General features: G+C 41.8%; 1 protein-coding gene across 3 annotated transcripts; it reads right to left on the reverse strand.

The window, feature by feature from the left end:
* Positions 1–373: 373 nt before the first annotated feature.
* Positions 374–13,609, reverse strand: dcxr (dicarbonyl/L-xylulose reductase). 3 transcript variants are annotated; one of them, XM_021576219.2, is made up of 9 exons: positions 13,427–13,605; positions 13,144–13,212; positions 12,782–12,879; positions 7,008–7,165; positions 5,441–5,483; positions 5,222–5,321; positions 5,015–5,079; positions 2,291–2,408; positions 376–799 (listed from the first exon to the last, which is right to left on the reverse strand). In XM_021576219.2, the coding sequence occupies exons 2-9, from the start codon at positions 13,193–13,195 to the stop codon at positions 696–698; spliced, it is 738 nt and encodes a 245-aa protein (XP_021431894.1). In that variant the 5' UTR covers positions 13,196–13,212; positions 13,427–13,605; the 3' UTR covers positions 376–695. The 3 variants fall into 3 exon arrangements, with proteins under 3 accessions (XP_036811944.1, XP_021431894.1, XP_036811945.1); XM_036956049.1 differs by having other exon boundaries at positions 374–799; positions 13,144–13,604; XM_036956050.1 differs by having other exon boundaries at positions 5,441–5,503; positions 7,073–7,165; positions 13,144–13,609.
* Positions 13,610–14,426: the final 817 nt, after the last annotated feature.

The raw sequence follows: 14,426 nt of genomic DNA on the forward strand, positions 1-14,426 counted from the left end.
TTTTTGTGCAAAGCAATGATGACGGCACGTGTTTCTTTGCAGGTAACCATGGTTGACAGAGATCAAACAATGATTCCAAGCACCACCCTCCTTTTGAAGCTTCCAGTCTGTTATTCGAACTCAATCAGCATGACAAAGTGATCTCCAGCCTTGTTCTCGTCAACACTCACACCTGTGTTAACGAGAGAATCACTGACATGATGTCAGCTGATCCTTTTGTGGCAGGGCTGAAATGCAGTGGAAATGTTTTTTGGGGATTCAGTTCATTTGCATGGCAAAGAGGGATTTTGCAATTAATTGCAATTCATCTGATTACTCTTTATAACATTCTGGAGTATATGCAAATTGCAATCATACAAACTGGAGGCAGCAGACTTGGTGAAAATTTATATTTGTGTCATTCTCAAAAACATTTGGTCACGACTGTATATTACACTAGTTTCATCCAGCAGTTCTCTCTATAAGCTAACACACACCCACAATATGCAAAAAATAAACAATTGCTTACGGTTACAACAAACAGGGCAGCTCATAAAGACTCATTCTATTGTTCTGGGTGACATGTAATCAGTAACATAAAACAAAATCAAGTCCGAATATAATCAGTGCTTGAAGAGGAATTAAATGGGTACTAGTGGACACCATGGAAAATGACTACGCCAGCCAATCAGAAGGCAGAATGAGAAGGTGAGAGGTTAGCAGGCCAGGAAGCCCCCGTCCACAGGCAGGGTGACACCGTTGGTCATAGAACTCTTATCGCTGAGCAGGAACAGGATAGAGTTCACCACATCCTCCACCTCTGCAGAGAGGAACACACACAACCATAAAGTAACACACCTCCACATGATAAAGAGTGGGGTTGGGCAGTCTGTGTGTCATCAGATGTTCATGGTTAGCTGTGTTAATAAAAACAAGAACATATAATACAGTATAGAGTGCATCGTGGAAAGTACTCAGATCCCTTGACTTCTTCAGCATTTTGTTACGTTACAGCCTTCTTCTAAAATGGATTCAATTGTTTTTTCCCCTCGTCAATCTACACACAATACCCCATAATGACAAAGTAAAACCAGATTACTTATTTTTTGGAGGGCAAAAATGTTTAAACGGAAATATCGCATTTACATAAGTATTCGGACCCTTTACTCAGTACTTCGTTGAAGCACCTTTGGCAGCAATTACAGCCTCAAGTCTTTTCACACATTTGGGGAGTTTCTCCCATTTTTCTCTGCAGATCCTCTCAAGCTTTGTCAGGTTGGATGGGGAGGATTGCTGTACAGCTATTGTCACGTCTCTCCAGAGATGTTTGTTTGGGTTCAAGTCTGGGCTCTGGCTGGGCCACTCAAGGACATTAACTTGTTCCGAAGCCATTCCTGCATTTTCTTGGCTGGTGCTTAGGGTTGTTGTCCTGTTGAAAGGTGAACCTTCACCCCAGTCTGTGGTCCTTAACACTCTGGAGCAGGTTTTCATCAAGGAGCTCTCTAAACTTTGTTCCGTTCATCTTTCCCTCGATCCTGACTAGTCCCTGCCACTGAAGAGTGGCTCCCGTCTGACCACTCTACCAAGGCCTGAATGGTGGAGTGCTGCAGAGATGGGAGAATCTTCCAGAAGGACAACCATCGCACAGAGGAACTCTGGAGCTCTGTCAGAGTGACAATTAGGTTCTTGGTCACCTCCCTGACCAAGGCTCTTCTCCCCAATTGCTCAGTTTGACCGGGCGGCCAGCTCTAGGAAGAGTGTTGGTGGTTCCAAACTTCTTCCATTCAAGAATGATGGAGACCACTGTGTTCTTGGGGACCTTCAATGCTGCAGACATTTTTTGGTACCCTTCCACAGATCTGTGCCTTAACACAATCCTGTCTCGGAGCTCTACGGACAATTCCTTCAACCGCATGGCTTGGTTTTTGGTATAGACAGGTTTGTGCCTTTCCAAATCATGTCCAATCAATCAAATTTACCACAGGTAGACTCCAATCAAGTTGTAGAAACATCTCAAGGATGATCAATGGAAACAGGATGCATCGGAGCTCAATTTCGAGTCTCATAGCAAAGGGTCTGAATACTTATGTAAATAAGGTGTTTCAGTTTTTTTCCCCTCATTTCTAAAAACCTGTTTTTGCTTTGTCATTATGGGGTATTGTATGTAGATTCACGAGAGAAAAAAACAATGTAATCCATTTCAGAATAAGGCTGTAATGTAACAAAATGTGGAAAAAGTCAAGGGGTCTGAATACTTTCCCGAATGCACTGTATAAATAACTTATTAGTAACAAAACAACATGTATGTGACCTGCGAATCGTCCCAGAGGGATGCGTGAGGTCATGGTCTTGGCCTTGCCAGGGTCACTCCATGCCAGTCTCCCCATCTTAGTCATCACGACTGTGGGGTTCACACTGTTCACACGGATCTAGCAAGAAATAAGTACACCCCAACAATCAATACTTATTAGTCAACAAGGCGGTAGCCTAGCAGTTAAGAGTGTTGGGCCAGTAACCAAAAGGTTGCGGATTCAAATCCCCAAGCTGACTAGGTGAAAACTCTGTCCTTGTGCCCTTGAGCAAGGCACTAAACCCTAGTCCCTGTAGATAATCAATACATAAAATCAATACAGTGCCAAGTGAAGGTCTACACACCCCTTGCAGTCTTCACATTTTTCTGCCTTAAAATTGAAACAAATATTACATTTCATATTTTTTTTATACCGATGTAAACAAACTACTCCAGATTTCCAAAGATAGAACATTTTTGAATTATTTTATATGAAGAGGTCTTGATTGCGTGTCTTCACACCTCAGAGTTAATGGTAGAATCTTATTCAAAATGTTTCACAGCTGTAATGGCTGCCATAGGTGCTTCCACCAACTTCGCAAACTCTTAGGCAGTGGCGTGTCCAGAACATTTTGAATGGGGTGGCCAAGGTGGGGAACAGACCCAGTTTAGGGGGGACATAACACGTTGACCCTTTATTGATGCAAGGTGTAATTGTTACATATAATTATGAAGGTTCAATGCATTAAATGCTTAAGCTTAGGTTTGGTACATGAATACAAACACTAACAATGATTAAAAGTCAGGGTTTTAAATAAGGGTATTAGCATTCAGCAGTAAATTTACTTGAAAGTACCATCCAGAGTGCGAATTATATCCTGATATTCGGGGGGGGGGGGGGGGGGGGGGGGTCTTTATAGTAAAGATGTCATTTAACTGTAAAAATGTATTACCTTTTACTGTGTCGTGAACACAACCTGTCATGATGTTTTTATCTGATTGTCAAACAAATCACTTCAAAAACGTAGGTTATCTACGCATGTTCGTCTACTCCAAAATAAGTCCAGCATCTGAGCAGTGCACTGTGCACCTACCATTTGAATGGAAAGGGACATCTTTTACAAGCACCATATGTCTAATAACATTCAGCTTACAAAGGGTTGTGTATTCATGGATGCAAAAGGAAGCTATACTTCCCCAAATATTTTAACAATAAAAAAATAAACTTAAAAATATATATTTCTCATTCGTGTTTCATAATTGTCCTTCAATTAGCAAGAGGCTGAATCCATTTCACCAGAGAACGCATCCGAGCAGGGCAAACAGCGCCCCTCTTTCTTAGTATCTGTAGCCCATGTATCTGATGCAGTCTGGCCAAAAAGAATATGACATGTCATGCTCTTTTTAGCCAGACAGGATCATATACATGGGCTCCACATATATTTTTCCATTTACATTTTAGTCATTTAGCAGACGCTCTTATCCAGAGCGACTTACAGTTAGTGTATTCATCTTAAGATAGCTAGGTGGGACAACATACACTGAGTGTACAAAGCATTAGGAACTCCTTCTCTTGACATAAACTGATCAGGTAAATCCAGGTGAAAGCTATGATCCCTTATTGATGTCACTTGTTAAATCCACTTCAATCAGTGTAGATGAAGGGGAGGAGACAGGTTAAAGAAGGATTTTTAAATCTTAGAACTGCTATGCTGCTGGGTTTTTCCATGCTCAACAGTTTCCCATGTGTATCATGAATGGTCCACTATCCAAAACACATCCAGCCAACTTAACACAACTGTGGGAAACATTGGAGTCCATCATCCCTGTGGAACACTTTCAACACTTTTTTCTGAAGGCTAAAGGGGGTGCAACTCAATATTAGGAAGGTGTTCCTAATGTTTGGTACACTCAGTGTATCTCAGTCCTAGTAAGTACATTTTTCCTCAATAAAGCATCTATCAGCAAAGTAAGTGCTAGTAGTGGGGAAAAGTCAAGTGTGAGTGTCAGTTCACGAAAAGGGGGATACTCTTTGAAGAGGTAGGGCTTCAGATGTTTTTGGAGGATGGGGAGGGACTCGGCTGTCCTAGCTTCAGTGGCGATGTTTCGCTCGCTCGGATGCTTTCTCCGGTGAGTCTTACTGTTGGTGCGCGTCTTGGTCAAAATTATTAATATAGTCAGAGACGACCGATCAGATCTCAGAATTTCTTGGGGTAGGCCAATCAGATTTCAGGGGAGGCCATGGCCACACTGGGCCGCCACTGCTATTAGGGCAACATATATCCATCGTTTTTGTATAAATTGCTCAAGGTCAGTAAATTTGGTTGGAGTCATTGATGGGCAGCAATATTCAAACCTTGCCTCTGATTTTCAAACATATTTAAGTCAGGATGGAGACTGGACAATTCAGGAACAGTCAACACCTATTGGAAAGCCATTCTGGTGTCTTTGGCATAAAAACATTTGTAATTGTCTTGCTGAAAAATAAAACTATCCCAGGGTTAGGTATTAAGAAGACTGAGGCAGGTATTCCTCTAGCTTTTTATCTGGGCTTTGCTCCTTTCATGTTTCTTTTGATCTTGACAAACTCCGCAGTCTCTGCCGGTGACAAGAATACACATAACATGATGCCACCACAATACAACTGTTGCAGACAGAGATTTAAATGTACTGGTCTGACATCAGAAGAACCATGTGTGTCTTGATGTGTGCTCTCTGCTATTGGGTCAGTCCTCCTGTAGTTACCTGATAGGGTCCAAGCTCCAGGGCCATAACCTTAGTCAGCATGTCCAGAGCACCTTTAGTGGCACCTGCACACACAGACCGACAGTATGCATTCAAATATCAACTACATCAAGATGTAGTGAGTTAATTGATATAATCGAGCTATAGCTGAGATATGTTTTGATGGGATGTATGTACTGCTCTGTTTGGTCCCGGTCAGTGACTTACAGTAGACGGTGTGGTCTTGGAGGGCACACTGAGACGCCTGGCTGGAGATGTTCACTATGGAGCCTCCTGTTCCTCTGGCCTTCATACCCCGAGCCACAATCTACCCACACACACAGAGAGACAGAGAATGCACAGTGAGTATGGAGAAACTGTTAAGTTACCTATAACGTATAACTATGTTACAGGGAGCCAATTCAATTTCTGACAGCCTTTTCTTACCTGAGAGACATGGAGGACAGCCTTCACGTTGATGTTAAAGGATCTGGGAATAGGAAAAAAAATCTATGGGATTTATGAGATATTCCTATTAATGTCCAGATAGCCTTCTATGTTTGGAATATTTCTGTTGTGTAACTAGCACACAGAGGTAACACAGTTTAAACCTTGTTCATTTAAACCATCCTATCTGGAAAGCTATTTTTCAACCATGTTTAAATAAACAGGTGTAATATGTACACTACCGTTCAAACGTTTGGGGTCACATAGAAATGTCCTTGTTTTTGAAAGAAAAGCAATTTTTTTGTCCATTAAAATAATATAAAATTGATCAGAAATACAGTGTAGACATTGTTAATGTTGTAAATAATATTGTAGCTGGAAACTGCAGATTTTTAATGGAATATCTACATAGGCGTACAGAAGCCCATTATCAGCAACCATCACTCCTGTGTTCAATGGCACGTTGTGTTAGCAAATACAAGTTTATCATTTTAAAAAGGCTAATTGATCATTAGAAAACCCTTTTGCAATTATGCTAGCACAGCTGAAAACTGTTGTTCTGTTTAAAGAAGCAACCAAACTGGCCTTCTTTAGACTAGTTGAGTATCTGAAGCATCAGCATTTGTGGGTTCAATTACAGGCTCAAAATGGCCAGAAATAAAGACCTATCTTCTGAAACTTGTCAGTCTAGTCTTGTTCTGAGAAATGAAGGCTATTTCATGCGAGAAATTGCCAAGAAACTGAAGATCTCGTATAACGCTGTGTACTACTCCCTTCACAGAACAGCGCAGCGCAAACAGGCTCTAACCAGAATAGAAAGAGTGGGAGGCACAACGGAGCAAGAGGACAAGTTTTCTAATGATCAATTAGCCTTTTAAAATGATAAACTTAGCAAACACAACGTGCCATTGGTTGCTGATAATGGGCCTATGTGGATATTCCATTAAAAAAATTGCCGTTCCCAGCTACAATAGTCATTTACAACATCTACACTGTATTTCTGATCAATTTGATGTTATTTTAATGGACAAAAGTGTTTTCTTTCAAAAACAAGGACATTTCTATGTGACCTCAAACTTTTGAACGGTAGTGTAGGTCTAATACAAAGTCCTTCTACTGAGTCTTGAGTGACTTGTGTTTCACTTCTATGAATATGAATTACAATCACAACATGATTTAGAGCAGTGGTTCTCAACTGGTTTTGCCTCGGGACCCAAATTGGACCAGGTTGTCTCAGTTGCGACCCAATATTCGCATTGCGATACAAAATTGCCGAAATGCCACCTGGAAAGCTATTTTTAATGCTATATTGACAGTAATGTAGCAATTTATAAGACAAGCGATCAACATTCCGACCATTTCCATTGACAATAATCAATTTTGCTCGATGAAAAATGTTAGTAAGCTCACTGGTTTGAGACCACAAAAATCAACCAAATACACTAAATAGGCTGCTAAAAGCTCTGCTGAAAATACTAATTGAATTTACAAAAATTCTGACATTAAATTGTTTAAACAAAATGTTGAGAATTTCTGATTTAAAGGACAGCGATGAGAGCATCTTTACATGTCAAACTGGTCGGGGGTGACCTCTAGGAAAGGCTGCAGCGTGGCATAGGCTGCGTTATTCACCAGCAGATCGACATTACCGCCGGCCTCCCGTAGCGCCTCCTCTGTGGCCCCCCAGTCACCGAGGTTCACACACACCGGCTTGATGGACGGACACTGCAGGGAACAACCAGCACCAGAACCAATCACACAGAGAGAAAAGACAGCAGAGAGAATCACCCCAACGAATCACCACAAAGAATCTCCCATCATCTCTCGTCACGGAGCCGAAACAATGGGACATGGAGGTGAAAAGAGCAGCAGGGAAAACTAGCTAGCCTCTAATGATATGCGTATAGGGCTAGTGGAGAGGAGAAGTCCTATAAGGGGACAATAGAGCATGCAATGGGGGGGGGTCCAGACCTTGAGCAGTGGAGGGGGGGCTGGGCGGGGTTGTAGGGATATGAGGGTCATAACGCAGTGGAGGCTGCTCAGAGGAGGATGGGGAGGACCATCCTACTCAGTGAATTTCTGAAAAATAGTGTGATTTTTTGGGGGGATAAAACTATACTAAATATATTCACGTCACCAAATAACTAATTAAAAGACACTGTTTTGCAATGACGTTCTACAGGTCTACATTAGCCTCAACAGCACCATGGTGTAGCTGGAGGACAGCTATTTTCCATCCTCCTCTGCGTACATTGACTTAAATACAAAACCTAGGAGGCTCATGGTTCTCACCTTCTATAGACTTACTGTCATGGCCAAAAGTTGAGAATGACACACATATTAATTTTCACAAAGTCTGCTGCCTCCAGTTTGTATGATGGCAATTTGCATATACTCCAGAATGTTATGAAGAGTAATCAGATGAATTGCAATTAATTGCAAAATCCCTCTTTGCCATGCAAATGAACTGAATCCCCAAAAAACATTTCCACTGCATTTCAGCCCTGCCACAAAAGGACCAGCTGACATCATGTCAGTGATTCTCTCGTTAACACAGGTGTGAGTGTTGACGAGGACAAGGCTGGAGATCACGCTGATTGAGTTTGACTAACAGACTGGAAGCTTAAAAAAAAGGGTGGTGCTTGGATTCATTGTTTTTCCTCTGTCAACCATGGTTACCTGCAAGGAAACATGTGCCGTCATCATTGCTTTGCACAAAAAGGGCTTCACAGGCAAGGATATTGCTGCCAGTGAGATTGCACCTAAATCAAACATTTATCGGATCGTCAAGAACTTCAAGGAGAGCGGTTCAATTGTTGTGAAGAAGGCTTCAGGGCGCCCAAGAAAGTCCAGCAAGTGCCAGGACCGTCTCCTAAAGTTGATTCAGCTGCAGGATCGTGGCACCACCAGTACAGAGCTTGCTCAGGAATGGCAGCAGGCAGGTGTGAGTGCATCTGCACGCACAGTGAGGCAAAGACTTTGAGGATGGCCTGGTGTCAAGAAGGGCAGCAAAGAAGCCACTTCTCTCCAGGAAAAACATCAGGGACGGGCTGATATTCTGCAAAAGATACAGGGATTGGACTGCTGAGGACTGGAGTAAAGTCATTTTCTCTGATGAATCACCTTTCCAATGGTTTGGGGCATCCGGATAAAAGCTTGTCCGGAGAAGACAAGGTGAGTGCTACCATCAGTCCTGTGTCATGCCAACAGTAAAGCATCCTGAGACCATTCATGTGTGGTGTTGCTTCTCAGCCAAGGGAGTGGGCTCACTCACAATTTTGCCTTGGAACACAGCCATGAATAAAGAATGGTACCAACACATCCTCCAAGAGCAACTTCTCCCAACCATCCAGGAAGTTTGGTAATGAACAATGCATTCTCCAGCATGATGGAGCAACTTGCCATAAGGCAAAAGTGATAACTAAGTGGCCCGGGGAACAAAACATTGATATTTTGGGTCCATGGCCAGGAAACTCCCCAGACCTTAATGCCATTGAGAACTTGTGGTCAATCCTCAAGAGGCGGGTGGACAAACAAAAACCCACAAATTCTGACAAACTCCAAGCATTGATTATGCAAGAATGGGCTGTCATCAGTCAGGATGTGGCTCAGAAGTTAATTGACAGCATGCCAGGGCGGATTGCAGAGGTCTTGAAAAAAAAGGGTCAACACTGCAAATATTGACTCTTTGCATCAACTTTATATAATTGTCAATAAAAGCCTTTGACACTTATGAAATGCTTGTAATTATACTTCAGTATTCCATAGTAACATCTGACAAAAATATCTTAAGACACTGAAGCAGCAAACTTTGTGGAAATTAATATTTGTGTCATTCTCAAAACTTTTGGCCACGACTGTACACATAATTATGACGACTTCCGGAGGACATCCTCCAACCTATCAGAGCTCTTGCAGCATGAACTGACATGTTGTCCATCCAATCAAAAGGATTAGAGCAGGGGTGTCAAAGTCAAATGGACGGAGGGCCAAATAAAAAAATCAGCTACAAGATGAGGGCCGGACTGTTCGAATGTTCATTGAAAATTTTTTAAATGACGCATATAGTCTAGTGAACCTAATTGAACCTACTGAAAACCTAACAAATATATTACAATATGATCAGATAAATAAAGCAATATTTTCTTATGGCTCTGTCAGTAATCTTTAATTTTCAACAGACACAAAAGACAAATTTCCTTTATATAAATATCCCCATAACATGAACATTAAATGAAAGAAACCGGTATTCAAGGCACCATCAGTAGACTATATTTTCTATTTTAGCAAAAGTGGGCTAAATTTACTTCAAAGAAAAAACAATAATAGCAATTTTCTATCATCCACTCAACTGAAATATTTTAAAAATATAATTGGATTGAAATACAAAAAAATAAAGTGCAAAAATCTATTAATCAAAAACAACACTTTGTTTAAGGAGAAGTAACATGCAGTGAAAACAAATATTAAATTTTAACTTTTAAACTTGAACTGAGTAAAAACTCTAAATATGTGATTGCACAGTAATGTTCACTTGTTTGAGGTTGAGGGTGATACTTGGTGGTGTCCCATCTTTTCCACAAGTTCATCAATGTTCGGGGTAAGGCTCTGAGCTGAAGAAATCCTCAGAATTGAGTGGAGGTGTTCAGCAGTAAGTCGACTTCTGTGTGATGTTTTGTTCAATTTCATCAAAGAAAACAGTTGTTCACACAGGTATGTGCTGCCAAACATAGACAACGTTTGAGCAGCCTGGATGCGCAGCTGGGGCATTGTGCCGGGGAGGAAACGGGCGAACTCCGCAGCACCCACTGCCGCATATTTTGCCCTCAGTGCATCATTGCATTGGAGGTCAATCAACTCCATTTGGAGGTTTGGTGGTGAGCTTTCCACGTCAACAGCAAATGGGTTACCGAGCAGTTCCAACCTGCTTTTTTGTGCTTCAAAGTCAGCAAATCGGCGTCGAAAGTCAGCGGCAAGCATACCTATTTTATCAGCCAACTGTGTGCTCGGGAACGCACTGGTAGAGAGCTTCTCTTTCATGGTCTGGCAGCTGGGAAAGTGGCTCAAATTTTCTTTCCGCATCTGCGTCTCCCACAGAGTCAGTTTGGTTTTAAATGCCTTCACTGTACTGTACATATCAGAGATGACACGATCCCGACCCTGCAGCTGCAAGTTTATTGCATTCAGATGACTCGTAATGTCACACAGAAAAGCCATTTCACACAGAAACATTTCGTCTCGGAGTTGTGTTGTGTCTTTCCCTTTGCTGTCCAAGAACAGACAAATCTCCTCACGAAGCTCGAAACATCTTTGAAGCACCTTTCCCTGGCTTAGCCATCGCACCTCTGTGTGATAAGGCAAATCACCATGCTCCGTTTCTAACTCCGTCAGAAATGCCTTGAACTGGCGGTGATTCAAACCTTTGGCTCTGATAAAGTTAACTGTGCGCGTGATGATGCTCATTACATGCTCCATTTTCAAGGCTTTACCGCACAACGCTTCCTGGTGTATGATACAATGATAAGCTGTCAGCTCACCTGTCGCGTTTTCCTCTTGCATCTTTTCCCGTATCTTCGCCACCAGTCCGCTCCTGTGTCCACACATCGCAGGTGCTCCGTCGGTTGTCAAACCCACGAGTTTTTCCCAAGGCAGCTCCATCTCATTTACACATCTTGACACCTCTTCATACAAATCATGCCCCGTAGTTGTGCCATGCATAGGACGTAAAGCCAAAAACTCCTCTGTCACGCTTAGGTTGGAGTCCACTCCGCGGATGAAAATTGACAACTGGGCAATGTCAGAAATGTCGGTGCTCTCATCCACAGCCAAGGAATATGCAATAAAATCTTTTCCCTTTTTCACAAGCTGCTCTTTTAGATTGATGGACAACTGGTCTACTCTCTCGGCAATGGTGTTTCTGCTCAGACTCACATTTAAAAAGAGTTGCCTTTTTTCTGGGCAAACTTCGTCACAAACTTTAATCATGCAGTTTTTGATGAAATCCCCCTCCGTAAATGGTCGGGCTGATTTAGCGATCTCTTCTGCCAAAATAAAACTGGCCTTGACAGCAGCCTGGCCTTGTGATTTGGCTTTTTTGAACAGAGCCTGTCGAGATTTGAGGCCTCGTTTTAATTCCTCTGCCTTTTGTAGCCTTTGTTCCATGTCCATATTCTTGTTTTTGTCCGCGTGTTTCGTTTCATAATGTCGTCTCAGATTATACTCTTTCAGTACCGCCACACTTTCTCCACACAGAAGACACACAGGTTTTCCAGCTACCTTCGTGAACATATACTCCGACTCCCACCTTGTTTGAAACCCCCGGTTCTCAGTATCCACCTTCCGTTTTGCCATTTTTGATGGGTATCTGAAAGTTAATTTTACTGTGATGCTGACGACTGCTGTGCCAATAAATATTGAAATGAAGCAGCCTACTGCTCGGTGCGTCACCTTTGCATTGTGGGAAATGTAGTATTGGTGCGTGTAAAAGATCTGCGGGCTGCCGGCTTGCTGCGGGCCGGTTCTAATAATAAATCAAGATCATCCCAGGGGCCGTAAAAAACCTTCTTGCGGGCCGGATGTGGCCCGCGGGCCTTGACTCTGACATATGTGGATTAGAGGATGAATCTAAGTACAGAAAGCATACGCTACAGCTAGCTAGCACTGCAGTGCATAAAATGTGGTGACTAGTTGACTCAAAGAGAGAAAGACAATAGTTGAACAAATTCATTTCTTCAGAAATTAAGGACAAGCTGTAGAGAGAGAGAGAGAGCTAGCTATATTTTGTTAGATTTCTTTTCAATATAACTTAGCTCATTAATGCAGCTAGCTAATTTAGCCTACTCAAACAGAGAGGAATGCTATTTATGTTAGCTAACTGGCTCTTATTATTATTTTTGTTATTTCTTTAACTGAAAAGGTTATCCAACACTAAGCTAAGGCTATCCAACACTGGAACTCTTCCAAGTCAAGGTCTGCTAGATGCAGGCAAGTGTGTGCAAGGCGTTCCTGGGCATGTCACTCACTGTCTGTTACCTTGGTTGCTCCAATTGGTCTTTTGACATGTGCACCTACATTATAAACTATAATTCGTAGGCTAGATTGTCGAAACTTCATGATGGGTATAGGGAAAATTGAGTATCACATATTAGACTAAACCTATCGATGTTACATTGAGCTGGGTGATTTAAATATGAATGACAGTCATCCAATATGCTGTAATAGAAATAAGGCCATGCTCATAAATGTTTGTTTTTTTAAAGACGTCTTCCCCAATCTTAAACGGTACCGACACCCCACTGTTGTAGGGGCATTGTGTGTGTATATGGGTGTTGCGGGGGTTACCTCCAGCAGAAGGCTGTCCAGGTCAGCCCGCGTACGTGTGACTGCCACGACCTCTGCCCCGCAGCGCGCCAGAGCAAGCGCCGTGGCCCGGCCGATGCCTGTGTGAAAATATCCATAAACACAATGACCATTATTCACTGGAGATCTCAGTGTGACGGCCAACCTGACACATACATTTCGACAATGTTTGGGTTATTCGGTCACCCACAATCATGACAGTGGTTCTTTCAGGACACATTGGATGTTGCTTAGTTTGAGCTCAAAACTACTTGTTGATTTACTTGTTGTAAGTGCATTTGGTTGTGTTTTCGCAGCAAACCAGACGTCGACACTATCTTTAAATATGGTGGTAGTTTTCTTACCTTTTCCTGCCCCCGTGACTATGGCCCGCTTGCCTGCGAAAGAGATTTCCATGGCTCTTCAGACTTTCGCTGCGAAGTTATGGGACAAGTAAATGTTGCACAATATGGAGAGCAAAGGGTGAGAGACACAATGCAACAAAATAGATCATCCGCATGCGATAAGGGCGAAATCGATACTACATGCCCTCCTCACTTTCAAATATTGAAAAATGTCGCGTTAAAATAAATATTCGTTATATGAACAGTGCAAGATATATTGAGCTCTATTAAGTAATTTTCTTACCCAGTTGTCACTGGTTACGACAGCCGCAAAGTCATAAACCCCGCCTATTTCTACAATGTATTTTCTTAAAACGTGATTTTAAACATAACCTTAACCACACTGCTAAATGTATGTCTAACCTTAAATTAAAACCATAAAGCACATTTTTATTCTCATGAATTTTAGCGGAAACGGATGTGGTGTATGAAGAGTGCACCTCGAAGTTGCGCAAAAAGTTAATGGATAAAAAAGTTACTGTTCCTAGTTGACCCCTAGAAGCAACGGGTATATAGGCAACTTAATATTCAGTCTTGCATCAGAACAGAGTATTCAACAACCAACATCAAATTCACTGTAGATTGATATTTACAATCCAATTCAATATATGTGTGTTTTCATGTGTATTTAGAGAGATACTTTCATTTTATAAAATATAATCTCAGTAAACCATACTGTACAGGCCAAAGTCAATAAAACTTCTGATTTTAGTCAAAAGGCAGCCTTTTTACTCTATCAAATGATCTAGTTAGCCAAACTACATGATAGTGATGCATGCACCATATACAGTGGGTGAAAAGTCTGTGCCCCCCTTTCTGATTTTCTCTATTTTTGCATATTTTTGACACGGAATGTTATCAGATTGTCAACCAAAACCTAATATTAGGTAAAGGTTTACAAATAACAAACTAAATGTATACTTAGTTTATTTATTTAATTAACACATTTATGCAACACCCAATTCCCCTGTGTGAAAAAGTAATTCCCCCCTACACTAAATAACTGGTCGTGCCACCTTTAGCTGCAATGACTGCAATCAAATGCTTCCTGTAGTTGTTGATCAGTCTCTCACATCGCTGTGGAGGAATTTTGGTCCAGTCTTGCATGCAGAGCTGCTTTAACTCAGGAACATTTGTGGGTTTTCAAGCATGAACTGCTCATTTCAAGTCCTGCCACAAAACATCTCAATTGGGATTAGGTCTGGACTTTGGCTAAGCCAATCCAAAACTTGTGTGTTGCTTTT

Source organism: Oncorhynchus mykiss, chromosome 20 (assembly GCF_013265735.2).
Source record: "Oncorhynchus mykiss isolate Arlee chromosome 20, USDA_OmykA_1.1, whole genome shotgun sequence".
NCBI lineage: Eukaryota > Metazoa > Chordata > Actinopteri > Salmoniformes > Salmonidae > Oncorhynchus > Oncorhynchus mykiss.